Raw genomic sequence first — 14,826 nt, forward strand, 5'->3', positions numbered from 1 at the left:
ATAATTTTATTTTTTTAGGCTAAGTTCCTCAAGTTACTTTTTAGTAACTAGAGAAAAATCTGAAACCCAATTAATTGCTCTCTACCCTTCCCCACCTTCTCATTTGAGCAGAACAAGTTCATGTAAGCAAAAAAATGTATGTACATAGGTATTATATGTGTGTCTATAAGATAGAAAACATACATATAATATAAAACAAGAATTACTAATAAGGATTCACAGACTTTTGGAGGACCACAGAGACATGCAAAAATGTCTGTGGGTTTAGCAAAATAGATCCTTGGTTCTAAGGCTCTCAGGAGTGATCCTTTCTTGTTCGAAAAATAATTTAAAATTACTGCTCAACGGTGTCTAGAAATCATCATTCAATCTATGTTGATGTGACATCTTTTTCCTTTATTTTCAAATGCCTAGGAGGGTATGTAATTTCTTCAACAGCAAGCACATCCACGAAAATCACATGTCATTTTTTTTCAAGTAGTTTGAACATATGCAGTGACTGATTACCGTGCACATCTGATGTGAGACTATAACACATGACCACCAGAGAGAGAGAGATAGCAGAATGTTCTGTTATCTCAGTTTTTTCAAAGTACTAGCAAAGACAATTCTTTCAACATGTAGAAAATGAATGACAACAAAACTTGAGGACTATATGCCCCTATTGAGCTCCATAGACACAATTGTAAAGAAAACAAACAAACAAACAAATATATATATATATATAATTAAGTGTCAGTAACTACTAAAACAGTTTGATATGGTAGCGGCAGGTAGGAAATCATGAGCGACAGCCATTAAAAATCAAATCTGAATGTATTAGGCTTGAATTTACTCATTGTATGCAAAGCCATAGGACTTTGAGCCGATTAGGTTGAGCAGAACCTTAGGTGTTTGAAGAGAAATTACATCTGCTAATTCTACAAATACAGCATGTAGTGTGAAGACCTAGAGACCATGAGAGGTTCTCAGCAGTTTTCACGCAAGCTTAGCAGCAGCGCTTTAAAAATATAATAATATTTGCAATGTAATACACATTCTATAGACTGCGAAGGTAGATAACAGGGACTGAATGACACACCTGTTCTACATCAGGCTGTTCTTAAGCTATTTTTACTGACCACGAAATGCTCTTTGACTGAAAGAAGAAATAAAACATTTTTGAGCCTCCTCTGCCCTCCCTGGCTATAATTGTTAGGTTCTTTCTTGAGAGAAGATTGTGATTCTTTGTGAGAAAGGATGTAGTTGGAAAGATGTAGTTAGAAAGAAGTGAAGGGTGGCACATCAGTAGTTACAAATCAAAATGTCTGCCAATTATAACTTAAATTATCATCCCATGAAGGAAATTTTGATTTTTGGCATAAGAATGAAATGGGTTGTGTTAGATACACTGGTTCAGATGTTGGAGACTATAAAGTTTTGTATGTTCATGAAATGCATCAAACCATTAAAGAACCTTTGCATAGATAGGAACCCAGCATGGCTTTGGCTAAGACTTTTTGAAGACAAGAGCTTTATGCTTTTAAAGCCCTCAAAGAACTATGTTCCTACAATAAGAAAGAAATACAAGTCATGGGTAAAAGATACATACAAATAAATTCATTAAATTAGTAGTACAAAAATAATCAAATGAAATAGAGTTTTGAAGGAGTAAAGGGACATCAGAATCTAGGTAAAAGAGCATAAAGATTGAAAAATTTTTACACAGTCTGTGTAAAGCATGTGCTTACAAATTGATGGCATTAGGAATGGCTGGATAAAATAACTAGGACTATGCTATAATGGTGATCACTTTATTTGTAAGTATAAACTATAAATTAACCGAGCACAAATTATGTTAGTAAAGAATGTATGGACTAGACTATGCAAAAGGTTGTTATCTGCAGTAACTTCAGACACCAGCTTACCCCCACCTTGAGTCATCTCATTAGTAAAAACCATGAATGTTCTGCTGGAGTTCGCTCTTTAGCATAAACTATCTGGGCCCAGCAGCAATCACAAAGACACTCATATCACTCCATTGATATAGAAGCTACTCCCAGAAACCAGAGACAAGGGCCAGCCAAATTCTTTACTCCACAATATCTTATTCTGTAACTCTAGATGGTGTCCTTGGTGTTTTCTATTTGGGAAGTAATTTAGTTTTCTCATTCTTACTTACAAGATAAAACTCTGAGGCTGAGACTGAACAAATAGATGTTTCTCCCTCTAGCCAGTTCCATAGCTTAAAAGCATCTCTAATTAGATAATATACTATTTAAAGAATGAATTACAATCAATTCAAACCCAATATGGAACAAAAATCTATATTCTCTTCTTACATGCCCATTATCTTAAGCTCGTCCCTCATATCCTCATTATCTATGCTCAGTTTCCAGGAATCTAAACCCTTGAATGTTCTTTATTTCCCAAGGCATGATCAGATGGTAATACTAAGTATTTTATTCTCCATTTAGTTTTTTTTTTTTTTAATTAATAAATTTTATTTTTATATTCCCCATACAATTGCAATCCCCCCATTCTGACCCCAATCCCTCCCCTCCCGCCCCCCACCCCCCAAAAAGTGCCTCTGGTTCATAGTTTTTGTTGATTTTGATTTTCACTTTCTTACAGTTATTCATTTTCCTGGTCCCTTATTTAAGTTTTCTAGATCCCTGCTATGAGTGAGACCATCCGGTATTTTTCTTTTTCTTTTTGGCTTATTTCACTGAGCATGATCCCTTCCAGCGTCATCCATGTTGCTGCAAATTGCATGTGTTTATCTTTTTTGAATGCTGAGTAATATTCCATGGTATATATGTACCACATCTTCTTGATCCAGTCATCTATTTTTGGGCATTTGGGCTGTTTCCAAAGCTTAGCTATTGTAAACAGTGCTGCTATAAACATAGGGGTGCAGGTGTTCTTTGGAATTGATGTTTCTGTGTTCTTTGGGTAAATACCTAGGAGTGGAATTGCTGGATCCTGTGGAAGCTCTATGTTTAGTAGGTCCAGAAATCTCCACACAGCTCTCCATAGTGGTTGGACCAGTTTGCACTCCCACCAACAGTGCAGGAGAGTTCCTTTTTCTCCACAACCTCGCCAACATTTGTTGTTGCTAGTTTTTTTAATATGTGCCATTCTCACTGGTGTAAGATGGTATCTCATGGTAGTTTTGATTTGCATTTCCCTGATTGCAAGTGATGTTGAACATTTTTTCATATGCCTGTTGGCCATTCGCATTTCCTCTTCAGAGAAGTTTCTTTTTAGTTCCTCTGTCCATTTTTTGACTGGATTATTTTCTTTGTTGTTGTTGAGTCTCATCAGCTCTTTGCAGATTTTTGTGATCAGTCCTTTATCATTAGTGTTGTGTGCAAAAATGTTCTCCCAGTTGGTGGGGTTTCTCTTTGTTTTTGTTATTGTCTCTTTTGCTGTGCAGAAGCTCTTTAATTTGATGTAGTCCCAACTGTTGATCTTTGCCTTCACTATCACTGCTTTGGGTGATGTGTCTGTAAAGATGTCTTTGATATGCAAATCACGTAGTGTTTCGCCTATATTTCCTTCTATGTATTTTATGGTTTCAGGTCTTATGTCTAGTTCTTTAATCCATTTTGAGTTGATTTTTGTATATGGTGTGAGGTAGTGGTCAAGCTTCATTCTTTTGCATGTAGCGACCCAGTTTTCCCAGCACCATTTATTGAACAAACTTTCTTTGCTCCAATGCATATTCTTTGCTCCTTTGTCAAAGATTAGTTGACCATAAATCTGTGGGTTTATTTCTGGATTTTCTATTCGATTCCATTGGTCTGTATGTCTGTTCTTGTTCCAATACCATGCAGTTTTGATGATTATGGCTTTGTAGTAGAGTTTGAAGTCTGGGAGTGTGATGCCTCCATTCCCTTCTTTTTTTTTCAGGAGAGCTTTGGCTATTCGGGGTTTTTTGTGATTCCATATGAATTTCATCAATAATTGTTCTATTTCTAAGTTTTTTAAAGAGATTTTACTCTGTGTCAAGAGATCTTATGATAACCTGATTTATTTATTCCATTCCTGCATTTAACATATACATAGGGAGCACCCAGTATAACCCTAAGCTATGATAACTTCAGAATTTCGGCAAAATACATTTTGTCCTCACTATCACTATATTAGAAGGCAATTAATGAGGCCTTCAGATACAGAATTATTGTAATGGCCCTGGCTTTATTGCATCATCTCTTGCCAATATCAACATACCTTCAGAATATCAAGTTTTCCTAGGATCCCCATAAGCTCATGAACAGCCCTTTCATGCTCTTCCAGTTTTATCCTTCTTGGGCCCACTGTCACTTTTGGGGTGCTTACTATAAATTTGCTCATGTTCCAAAGATTCTGTCTCCTAGAGCTCTCAACATCATCAGTCTTCAGGATACCATATTCACTAGAAATTCTGTGCTGGACTTAGTCACCTGGACTGTTAGAAGTGTCTCCCACTTCTCTGCTGCTTTGGTTCTCTGATGACAACACTTCTTTAGCTTCTGCTTTTGCTCAAACTAGGACCCCTAGACTGGAGCATCTGTCTGCCTCAGCCACACTTTCTAGTTGTATGACCTTGGACATACCACTTAACTTCTCTGTGCCTTAATTTCCTAATCTGTAAAATTGGGGTAGAAATAGAATTGTTAACTTTAAATGAATAAATGAACTTTAAATGAATTAATCATAAAGGATATTAGAGGAGTACCTGACCCAGGATAAGGTATATATTAGCATTAGATTTTGGTGGTAGGAATATAAATTTCATTTGTAAATTGCCTATTCCTGATATTTCCCCATTTCTCACTTGATTTTTTTTTTTTTAAGATTTATTCATTCAGATAAGAACCAGGGTACAGGCCAGGTATACAGGAGGGTGAGAGAATTCACCAGAGACAGAGCGGGGAACAGAACAGGCAGACTGACTGAAATACACTGCTGAGGGGATCAGCAGGCGAGACAGGAAAGGTCTGCTGCACCACGTTGGTATCTCCCTGCTGGCTGGAAATCAAACCTGCGCTGCAGAGGCTGCGGACAGCTTCACAGTGCTGCGCTCAACCACCTGCTCCACCAGGGAGGCGCTTTCTCCCACTTGGTTGATAAGACCTGTACTTTAGAGATTTTGACCCTTTTGTATTAGAAATATTTTTTATTATGCAATTTATCTTTTAATCTCTTATATCCAAATTTTAAATCTTTGTTGTAAGTTTTTTTTTACTTTCCTTTGATGGTTTCTAGATTTTTATGTCATTCTTGGGGCTCTCACCTTCTACCCCCAATATAAAAGTACTTCTTAGTACTTTTATTTTTTTTTAAGATTTATTTATGCATGCAAGAATGGGGTACAGGCAAGAGGTGTGGGGGGGGAGTGAGAGGCTTCACCAGAGACAGAGTGGGGAACGCAACAGGTAGATTGACTGAAAAACACTGCTGAGGGGAGCAGTGGGCAAGTCAGGAGAGGTCTGCTGTGCCATGTGGGTATCTTGCTGGGGCTTGAACTCATGCTGCAGTGGCTGCAGATAGCTTCATAGGTTGCATCTTAACCCCTTGTGCCACCAGGGAGGCTCCTTAGTACTTCTAGAGTTTTACTTTATGGCTTATAATCTTTAATTTTATCATTAGTTTCTTTTTGTTTATGGCGTCATATAAGTGTCAACCTTTTGTGCATATGCTTCTGAAAATGTTATTTTATATACCTACGTGCATTTTTCTTTCATTCACTATCTGGTAACACAGAAATTATATGCAGTTGAATCTGATTTTCCCTGATAAACATGTTTGTGATTGGGAGAATGTTTTTTCAAGGTTAAGTATGTTTTTGGGCACATATATCCATTACCTTTAGGCGGAACTGATGCTGAAAAATTCAATTTTTAAATATTAGTAACTCGATGCTCAAATATATGTACTTAATAAATGCCAACACTTGTTTCATTTTTAACTCTTATCTTTCTGTAACTAAATTAATGTTAATCACATTCACTTACAGTAAAACTGTTGATTATATTAGAGTTGTGCATTTAATTGATTCCTAAATATTGTGGCAGAGACATGATGTGCCTTGTCTATCTGTCACTTCCTATATTTGACACTCAGTGACCACACAACCTTAGGTAACAGAAGTGTAGACTTTGTGCCGTGATGAAAAGGTTGGTTTTTGTTTGGTTTTTAGTGAGTACCAAAAAGCTAGAACATCTCTTACATGAAGAATTTCTGGGGGGCGGGAGAGGGAGGAGGGTAATTTTTATTTAGAACAAACACATTAGTATTTCAGAAAAGAATGCAAAATCTTTGTGAATTTTTAATGTTAAATTAGAAAGCTCAATATGAGAATTCTTTGAAGCTGTTACCCTATCCCCCATCCCATATATACATATATCCACATAGCCTCCAGTGTTCCTTCTCTTCTATTGAGCATTGTAAAGTAAATGCATAAGAAGAGGTGGGGTATGCAAACCACACCGAGAGTAGATCTCCTGTCTATCTGTAACATGGAATGCTGCCAGGACAAAGTAAACTCAGCCTACGCCAACTGCTGGCCTCTAACATTTAGTCATTAGAAGAGAGCTACTATTTTTGGAGTGCTTGCTCTGTGAGAAAGGCTGTGTTGGGTGCTTTACATTTAAAACATTCAGTCCTCACAAGAAATAAATGAGCTAACTATTCTTTCCCACACATTACAGATCAAAAAACTGTGACTCAAAGAGATTATTTACCAAAGTCATAATTTAGCAGAGCTGGGATTTAAACTCAGGTCTAATGCTCCTGCACTTGAGGTTTCTGTTGGACCATTGGCTTCTTCCCCAGAAATAACTGATTATTTTGGTTCAGAACCATTTGTCTATTTAATCTTTTGTCAAGTGGTGTGGTATATAAACATTCATTAATTATGCATATTTGGTACTTGACTTTGGACAACTTATTTGACCTCTGGGTACTAATAACTTGCATGGTAAATCCTTAGTTTGGACTAGTTGGTTTCTAAGGGTCCTTGGGTTCCTTAGTACCTTGTGTCCTAATTACCCCTTGTAGCTATTGCCTTAGTGCATTAGGCATTTCTTAAATGACTTGCAACCTTGCTTTTTTAGAATTTCAGATTTAGAGGATTCATGATTAAATCACAAAGTCACTTTACAGCGAACACAAAAAATTTGGCTACTTAGTAAGTACTGCCATCTTGTGTCTACAGTTTTTTCCAAGTTAAAGTTAAAAATGAGGGAGATTATACTTAAGTATTGTTTTGGTAGGACTTAAAAAACAAAAAGCATTCCAGTCATTTGATTTAGTCACCCAGCAACCTTGGTCAGATTGAAATGACATTGTGATTTTTTTAATGATGCCTTCTTGCCTTTTAGTCCTTATATTCCTTTTATTCCTTATATTCCTTGTATTCCTTATTCTTCAATTCCAACATAATGAAATTCAGATATGAAAGCTAAAAGTTTTCTCAGGTTCTAAGTGATTATATTTCAAAATAGTGTTTTACTTTTTTAAAAATTAAACTTTTTGTCTTATGGTCATTGCAGGCTCACATGACATTGTAAAGAAAATAATATACAGATCCCTCATATTCTTTACTCAGTTTCCCTCACTGGTAACATCTTCTGAAACTATAGTACAGTATCACAACCAGAATATTGATATTGCTATTGATAGTCATGATGCAGAACTTTTCAGCACTTCAAAAGCCCCTTGTGTTGCCTTTTTAAAGACACACCTCCTTCCTTACCTACCTGACTGCACCCTCTCCTTAACCCCTGGCAACCATTAACCTGTGCTCCATTTCTATAATTTTTTCATTTCAAGGAACTTATATAAACAAAATCATAGAGTAAAATTTCAGGATTGAATATTTACACTGAGCATAATTCTGTCAAAATAGATTTTGGAGAATTAGTGTAATTATAAATTATATGCTCAGCAGTATTAGTAATGTATCTCTCTGTGCTTAAATCTTAAGCTTAGTTGTTTCACCTTAAAGCTGTATTATTCTGTTTATTGAAAACAAAATTGTCAGTGGAAGATGGAAGAGCTACTGATATATAGGATTTTTAGTTACTTGCTGAGATGTATTCGCTTGTACCAAAAATATATGAAATGAAATTGACACTGGCATTCATCTTTCACATGTCTCTAAATTTAGTCCTTTTACTCTTTATAGAGATTTGCTTTTAACAGACAATGTGGGTTTCTTTGAAGATGTTAAATGGCTTATGATAACCTTTTGTTCTTTGTATTTTTTAAAACTCTAGAGTCTCTTAGCTCAGAGTTGTAACTCTGGGGGAAAAAATATTAAAAATCATAGTTCTTAGATTCAGGTGTTCCTGGTTGTGATATTTGGCAAAACTTTTTTCCTCTTTTCTGTAGAATGAAAAAAATCTCACAGCACTAGCTACTTATTAGGTTCTCGTTATGTTTCAGTTCCCTTGCTTCTCCCTTCTCCCTTTACTGATCAACTCTGTAAGAGGTTTTAGTGACTTTTAATGCTAAAGTATGACAGAATTAGTTGTAAATAAGTGTTCTGACTCTTGTTCAGGATGAGAAGATACAAAATCACCAAAAATAGTATTTTTTTAAGATTTATTTTTATTTACCCATGCAAGAGCTGGGGTGTAGGCCAGAGGTGTGGGGGTGAGTGGTGGTGAGATGATTCACCAGAGACAGAGTGGGGAGCAGAACAGGCAGACTGACTGAAATACACTGCTAAGGGGAGCAGCGGGGGAGACAGGAGAGGTCTGCTGTGCCATGTGGGTATCTCCCTGGCCTGGGATCAAACTCATGCTGCAGTAGTGTAACAGGGTGGTCCCCAGGAAAGGGGGAGGTTCCCTGCCCCACCCAAGGGAGGGTGGAGCTGAGCAGGAAGAAGAGAAGCGGCAGAAGAGACTGAGGAAGGAAGCAGGATGGAGCCAGGAGACCTGGAGGAGGCGCGTGGAGCCTAGAGACATGTGAAGAAACTGCACTTGTCTTTTGGTCATGGACTAGGTGACACAGATGTGGGTGAGACCCATGGGGAGGTGACCATGGCAGCTTTTATCTTGATGTTGATTTTGCTCTTTTCCTTCCGGGCTTGTCTGGTTGTTTCTGACCCTTTTCTGTGGGTCCCCACTGGAAGATGCTTTAGACTTGTGGCAGGCTTTGGGGCCTTTCTCTGGGCCAGTCCCATTTGGATGGAGTTTTACCCACGAGGGGATGGATAACTTTGGGTTCTTGATTTAGAAATTAGACTCTTTGCCTTACCTGTATTGTTTCCTAGTTTTATTAAAGTTCCTTCCCATTAAAGTCTCATATGTTTTGTGTTGATGCGGCGGATGGCAGAACCCATTTAGAATAGGCAGGTCTGCAGGGTTTGGGCTACCCCTCTCCCTGTCCTATAACAGTAGCTGTGGATTGTTTCAGTGTGCTGACGCTTAACCCCTTGCACCACTAGGGAGACCCCCAACAATAATATTTTTAATTTCTGAATTACTGTCTTTTTCCATTTTCCTTGGCTGTTGTGTTAAAATGTTTTATTTTGTTCTGATTTTAGGCCTCTGAAAGGTATGATATATTTGTTCCAAGACAGTCCATTTCAGTCCAGGAATCTACAGTGGTGACAAGGACATGGGACTCCTCCTGCCAGATTCCAAATGGTTCAATACAATTAACATCCTGGCTGACAACTGTGAAAAAGAACCTTGGATTATTTTATTTTATTTTTGTGGGACACCACAATCCCAAATCCATAGAACATATCAGGTAATCTTTCTTGTCACTTGAGACAAACGTGTCCCTTTTTGTTTCAAAATGTTAAATATAAAAATCAACAGGCAAAGAATTTTAAGGAGTTCCCTCCTTGGTAACCTTATTGTTTTGAGAATAAATCAATTAACTTTGGTATAGAATATAGTTAAGAAAGACATGTTTTTTATGCAAGATAGTCTACCTATGAGTTCAGAATCTATTTCTTTGAATTCTTTTTAACTTTTCAAATGTATTTATGGATTTCAAGGAAAGAACTCTTCACTTTTCTAGATCAGTGTAGACAAGACAGGTTCTACTTATTTTTCCTCCTTGATATTTTATTATGAAATTTTCAGTATTATAGAAAAGTTGAGTTTTACAGTGAAAAGCCATATAATTATCCCTAGATTCTGTCATTAACATTTTATCATACTTGTTTTCATCTATGTCTATCTATATAGCCATGAATTTGGCTTAATTTCTTTGTGCATTTTGAAATAAATTGTTCTTCTCACCACCAAAAAAGTAGAATTATGTGAGGTGGTGGATATGTTAACTAGTCTTTTTTTTTAAAGATTTTTTTATTTATAAAAGAACCAGGGTACAGACCAGATATACGGGAGGGTGAGAGGATTCAACAGAGACAGAGTGGGGACAGAACAGGCAGACTGACTGAAATACACTGCTGAGGGGAGCAGCAGGTGAGACAGGAGAGGTCTGCTTCACCTTGTTAACTAGTCTTAATAATCTTTTAGCAATATATAAATGTTTCAGCTCTTCACATTATACATCTTAAATTTACACATTAGCCCATGACAACTCTATCTCAATACAGCTAGTGAAAAAAAAATAAGCACACATTTCTCACATGCCCTAATGTCTCTGAAACATTTTTATTTAATATCCTGTGTAAAGTTCCCAGTATTTTCTTAAACTCACTAAAATATGAAATATATTGAATGTATTATATATTTGATTTCCTATGCAGTCCATATACTAGAGCATCTGGTAATACCTGTCATTTGGCACGAAATCACATAAATCAGGAGAGTTTTCAATACTTGATTCATAATGCTGAACAGACAATGCAGAGTCAAGATTGTGTTCTATACAAAATACTGCTTTTCTTTTCCCCCCAAATTATTTCCTTTCAGAATTCCAGGGAAATTTAGAATTTTAGGAATCCAGATGAAAGCTATAGGAAAATATTTTTCACACAGGATGATATTGGTAATACCTCTATAGAGAAAAATAAATCTAATATCTATGTATATATAACTCTGCGACCATTACCTTCCATCTTGACTGATGACGATTCATTTCTTCATTGCCCAAAGTAATACATGCATCAAAATCACCTTGCCTTACTATAGCTCTTATGTCACTGTATTATGATTTTCTTTTCATTTAAACATGTCAGCCATTAAACTGTATACTGTTTGAAAGCAGGAATTCTGCTGTGTGTGTGTGTGTGTGTGTGTGTGTACATACATATGTATGTACATATACACTACATTTCTGGAACATAAAAGTATTATGTAGTAACTAAATGTAAGAAATATCTCAAACTGAATTTCTTTTTTTAATTACTTAGGCTTCAACTTCCTTGTAGAATTCTAAAATAACCTTTGCTAATGAGGATGTCTGATACTGTTACTGCAAAAAATGAAACTGAAACAATGAAGGATTTGGACACAGAAGTGAAAGATACAACCAGAGTTGAAAATCTTATCAAATCAGAAAACTATGGGAAGATTTTGGCAGAGAAGAATGAACGTTGTATTGACAATAATATTGATTTGCAGGTAAAAGGATTTTTTCTCTGACTACAAATACTAAATATTCCATATATAAGTATATCCTTAATACAGATCTCACTTTCAGAATACTAACAGGGTAAGTTGACCCTTTGGGTCATACTTACCAGCTGGATTCTGAGCTGAATGACTTGTTGAGTCTAGCTTTTGACTTGTTTGTGTCATAATTATTTTTATTTCTATGTGGCCAATATAAATCTTCAGTTTGCTTTCTATTTTTTTGTTCCACTCAGCCTCTTACATTGTTTTGAGAATTCCAGATGCTCTTAGAGAAGAAGAATAGAGATATTAGATAGAGTTCTATTTGCAAAAATAGCCCTAGAGGTAAGTCAGTCAACCATAACTGAGAAGTTATTTGAGGAAAAAAGTCAATTGAAGCTTTTGATACTATACATATATGATGATTTAGAAATAATTACCACCAAGAAGGCTTTTTAATTCTAGGCATAGATGGAAATTGATAAATTGGTTAATAAATTCAAGATAGTTAAAAATTATTTCAAGTGGTGCTAGTGTTCATCCCCAGGTATTACAGTTACCTGTTACTGTGTAATAAATTATTGTAAAACAAAAGGCTAACAATTTTAAAACATCTTGATTTGTGAGTCAAGAAAAGGACCAAGGGCTTGGCTGAGTGTATTTTCTGTTCTACAGAGTATCAAAAGAGGTTCTGTGCTGAATGACAAGCTGGCCTAGAAGGCCCAAAATTGTTTCTCTGACTTAACTGGCACCTTGGTGGAAATCACTGGAATGTAAGCTCAGCCTGAACTGAGAGCACTACCCATAGCCACTCCAGCATGGTGGGCCCGGCCGGAGCTGATAGTCTTTTTATTTGATGACTCGGGGGGTACCATACAGAATGTTTAAAGAAACATGCAAAATTGCAAGTTCTCTTCACTCAGAAGTCCCAGAATATCATTTCCACTGTCTTCTTTCATGGTATAATTCAGTAAAACCAACCCACTTCTAAGGAAGGGTAATTAGACCCCACCTCTCAGTAGGAAAGACCTTTAATGTAGCACACAGAAAGTTATCTTAAAACATAGTTTTTTATACTTGTTTTAGTTTTGCCCTATGAATAAAGAATTCTGTTTTTGAAGAAAAAATTCTGTCATTCTCTCTATAACCTAATTACCTTGAGGGATACATGCCTAGAGTTATACCTTTATTGTTTTTAATAAAGAATTCTCCTTTAAATGTTATTTTTATTCCTTCATTTGATCAAAAACTTTATTCCCTATTATGTGCCCAAAATGTGTGAGAAAATGATAGCTACTCCTATATAACGATAAGAAAGAAAAAAAAATTTAGGCTCCACTGATTAAGAATAATCAAGTGGGGCCTCCCCAGTGGCGCAGCAGTTGAGCGCTGGGTTGTGAAGCTGCCCGCGGCCTTGCGGCACCGGTTCGATCCCCGGCTGCTCCCCGGCCACCAGAGGAGGGTCCCACATGGCGCACAGATCTCTCCTGCCTCCTGCTGCTCCCCTCAGCAGTGTACTTCGGTCCTTCTGCCTGCTCTGCTCCCCGCTCTAGCTCTGGTGAATTCTCTCACCCTCCCGCGCTTCTGACTGTACCCAGTGCATGTATAAACAAAACGAACAAATAAATTAATAAATAAAACATGCCTCTATAAAAAAAAATTAATTAAAAAAAATAAGTGATGATTAAGAAATTGAGAGGAACAGCATTTTCTCATAGTCGTTTTTAAAAATGCCACTTTTTAAGACAAAAAAAAAATTGCCATGCCTATAATCAATACATTCAGTGGTGTCAGCCTCCAGGTATCCTGATTGAATCAGAGGGAAAATCTGCTAAAATTTCATTGCATTCTTGATGAAATAGTAAGCAGTTTCCTTTTAGTTTCTTATCTATACCTAACATTTACTGTTGTGAGTCATATTTGTCAATAAGTGATTAATCTGGGACATTGCATTTCCTTCCACATCGATGGTATTGCCCTTGGCAATAAACAGAAGAAAATTCTGATGACCACTATTGATTATGGCATGGTTCCACAGGAAAATTACATAATTATCAAAACAGTTATTGAAAACCTACTCTGTGTCAAGGAAATACTGTCATAAGCAAAAATGGACATGATGTCTAACATATTCCATATAGTGTGGTGACTCTAAAGGCTAAGGAGGAGGAAGAACAAAGAGAATATGAGAACTCATCTTAATTCCATTGAATACTATATTCATTTTTTATTCAAATGCTTATTAAGAACTTACTCTAAGTGGGAATATTTAGACTGCATAGAGCTTTTTGAGGTCCATGTAAAATGTCTGGCAAGGAATTTATAGTCAGAAAAACAGAAGAGATTTCAGTAGTATAAATAGATAAACTAATAAAGTTTTTTCCTGTGTTTTCACATAATATAATATTAAACAAATTGCTTTTGAGTATGAACAAGGAATAGAGTATATTGTTTAAAAATCAGGTTTATTTATATAAAGTTATTTTTTAACTTAATATGAAGTTACCTATTATTAAATACCTTTTTTCTAGCATGCCACTAAATACTTCAGCTTTCTTTGGTACCACTTCGATACTACCTACAGGTTTCATTTTAAATAGCAACTGTTATTTTTACTCAGATTTACATGTATGTGCTACTTAATGTAGGTTTTTTGTTAAGAATGTTTAATATACCAACATAGTCTCTATTTTCCTCTCTACCATTCTGAAAGTCTGCTACTATGAATATAACTAACGTCTGTCATCTTGCTTTAGCAGAGTAATATTTAAAGTGACTTAGGAAATAGAAATGTTTTCCTAAAGAACCGTACCTCTTTCATCCATTACCAAGTCTTAATTTCCTGACCATCCCCTTAGTATTTTATTTAGAAGAGGTCATTTTTAAGTGAAGGGATGTGACAGCTTTTTTAATACAATGAAGAAATGGATACCATTTCCATAAAAAATAATTTTAGCAGACTAGAGAGAGATCAGCAGACATTAGACATTACATGTTTGATGGTTCCAAGCAGAAATCATCTCATAGAGCTCCTTGACCATTTACTTTATAAATAATACTGCTTGTGTGACTGACTTTACTCTTTAAATGTTAGTTGTATTTTTTAATCAAAGTTTTGTTTTGAACTATAATCTTTTACAGAAATTTTAGGATTATTTTCTTAAGAATTTCTTTAAAATATGTTACCAATAATTCAAGTAATTTGTGGGCATTGATGTCACGAAGTTATTTACCTTCTCATATAATTGTCATGGATTTACTCCAAATTTTTTATAGTCATGAATAATTATGCAAAGTGTTTTTGCATGGTAACTTT

General features: G+C 35.9%; 1 protein-coding gene across 4 annotated transcripts in view; it reads left to right on the top strand.

Annotated features, from left to right (window-relative positions):
• Positions 1–9,594: 9,594 nt before the first annotated feature.
• The window catches only part of R3HDM1 (R3H domain containing 1), a gene marked incomplete at both ends in the record, with an annotated part of 102,375 nt that continues 97,143 nt past the window's right edge, over positions 9,595–14,826 (top strand). For 3 of the 4 annotated variants that reach the window (XM_084244936.1, XM_084244937.1, XM_084244939.1), the window contains one exon: positions 11,349–11,519. In XM_084244936.1, the coding sequence (XP_084101062.1) occupies positions 11,349–11,519 (171 nt within the window). Of the gene's footprint in view, positions 9,730–11,348; positions 11,520–14,826 lie in introns of those variants that run through there. The other variant, XM_084244938.1, reaches the window with a different exon arrangement.

This window comes from Talpa europaea (assembly GCF_964194135.1).
Source record: "Talpa europaea genome assembly, chromosome: 1".
Classification (NCBI taxonomy): Eukaryota; Metazoa; Chordata; class Mammalia; order Eulipotyphla; family Talpidae; genus Talpa; species Talpa europaea.